The sequence below is a fragment of the Perkinsus marinus genome (assembly GCF_000006405.1).
Source record: "Perkinsus marinus ATCC 50983 genomic scaffold scf_1104296937494, whole genome shotgun sequence".
Classification (NCBI taxonomy): Eukaryota; Perkinsozoa; order Perkinsida; family Perkinsidae; genus Perkinsus; species Perkinsus marinus.
Window position 1 is genome coordinate 1 of NW_003213812.1, and position 1,606 is coordinate 1,606.

General features: G+C 49.9%; 1 protein-coding gene across 1 annotated transcript; it reads right to left on the reverse strand.

Annotated features, from left to right (window-relative positions):
• Positions 1 to 136: 136 nt before the first annotated feature.
• On the reverse strand, positions 137 to 733 carry Pmar_PMAR012818 (hypothetical protein; the record flags this gene model as incomplete). The annotated part of the gene is made up of 1 exon (XM_002783053.1): positions 137 to 733. A coding segment is annotated over one exon (597 nt), but the record flags the coding sequence as incomplete, so codon positions are not given.
• Between the last annotated feature and the right edge of the window lie 873 nt (positions 734 to 1,606).

Genomic DNA, 1,606 nt, shown 5'->3' on the forward strand with positions numbered 1-1,606 from the left:
ACACAGTCGAGAGCAGTCGAAAGCTGATGTAACTTACAATTTGTAAGCGTAGAGGATACCTCCATTGGGGTTGTCAAGGCGATCACGTAGTAAGCACACATCGACGTCTTACTACAGGCTCCCGAGTTGCAATCACCTTCGGCCAAAAAAGTGATCTTAGCCTTGTAATTGGGATAGTAGTTATTGTTACAGTTGGGACAAATTTTGGTCAGGAAGACTACGAAAAAGTTGATAAGTCGCGGGGAGGTGTTGGCGAAGGTAAGCAGAGTAACGTGATCAGCCCTGAACATAATCTGGTCCACCAGTCTCCTGTCAGTGTTGTAATAGTTCATCGTAACATCAAGGGCTATGTTGTAGGGCTTGAACTGTGGGTCAGTCTTGAGCGCATCGAAAGCATCAAATATGTTGTACCACGTAGCAAGATCAAGCTTGACTTGGAAGCTGATACCGAGACTACCCATATCAGGGTTGCCGTACTTGAGGATGAACTCCTTAAAGACACGAACGAAATCGGGGGCCCATTTCTTATCGTTGCCACCACCTTGAGCATAGAAAAGATAGAACCTTGCAGAGTTTCCGCTGACCTTGCGGAAGTTGGCGATGAGCTCGGCCAGTCTCTCAGGGTGGATAATCTTGCCCACGTTGGAGGCATCGGCCACGTTGAGGTAAACATCACCACGGTTGTACTCCTTCGACTCACGTCGGACTTGAAAAAGTCTAGGAAGGTCGTATCCTGACCAGTCCAGTAGGCTTGCCTCCAAGAATAGGTTGCCATATTCTTCGTCTCCGAAGATGGAGGACAGCCGAGTCGACCCGCTTCACTAAAGTAAGCCGCGATGCTGACAATGACGAGGAGGAGGATGTAACGCATCGAGTACAATCAACTCTAACGAACGGGAATCTCAGGGAGAGACATGTCGAAACCGCCGCCACTCTCGAGGAACAATCTGAAAGATTTCACGCATGCTTGCGTCACGCAGAAAACTCTGCATTTGAGACGTGGAGCCTAACATGTCCCGATCCAACCGGAGGCTATATTGGATTAGTTTGAACTCAATCCATTCAGATTTCACTCATCGTGCGAGACAAACCTTCGCAACTACCCCTTGTTGTCAGCTGACAGGGCTACAGTGAGTCTATCATGAGACCCTCAGTGGAACATGACACCGGTACAGCGGGGCTGATCCGCATAGCGGTCACCTATCGCAAGATGTGGCACGCTGAACTCCACGTGTTTGCTGTGGTGGTGCTATACACACGTGATAGCGTGACGCCACGGATGAAGTCGAAAAACTGCGAGACCTCATCCGATCGCGAGTTCTTGCTGAATGCAAAGCGAGCCTGATGATCAAGCAGCCATTTACACACAGTGTATGCGTGACAGAGGAGCACTAAGATAAGAGTCTTTGAAATTCGATAAGGTGCTGAATCCTCTGTCTGTCTGAATCCCAGTGGGCTCATCCTCGTCGCTCTTTTGGCATCGTCCAGAAGTGCACAGTTCTCCATCAGATGAAGTGTACTGTCCTCCGGATTCTCGCACGAAGAACTGGAGAATGGCCTTAGCGCGGCGTCGTGATTGTCCGGTCAGCGGCGGCATGAGCCGCTC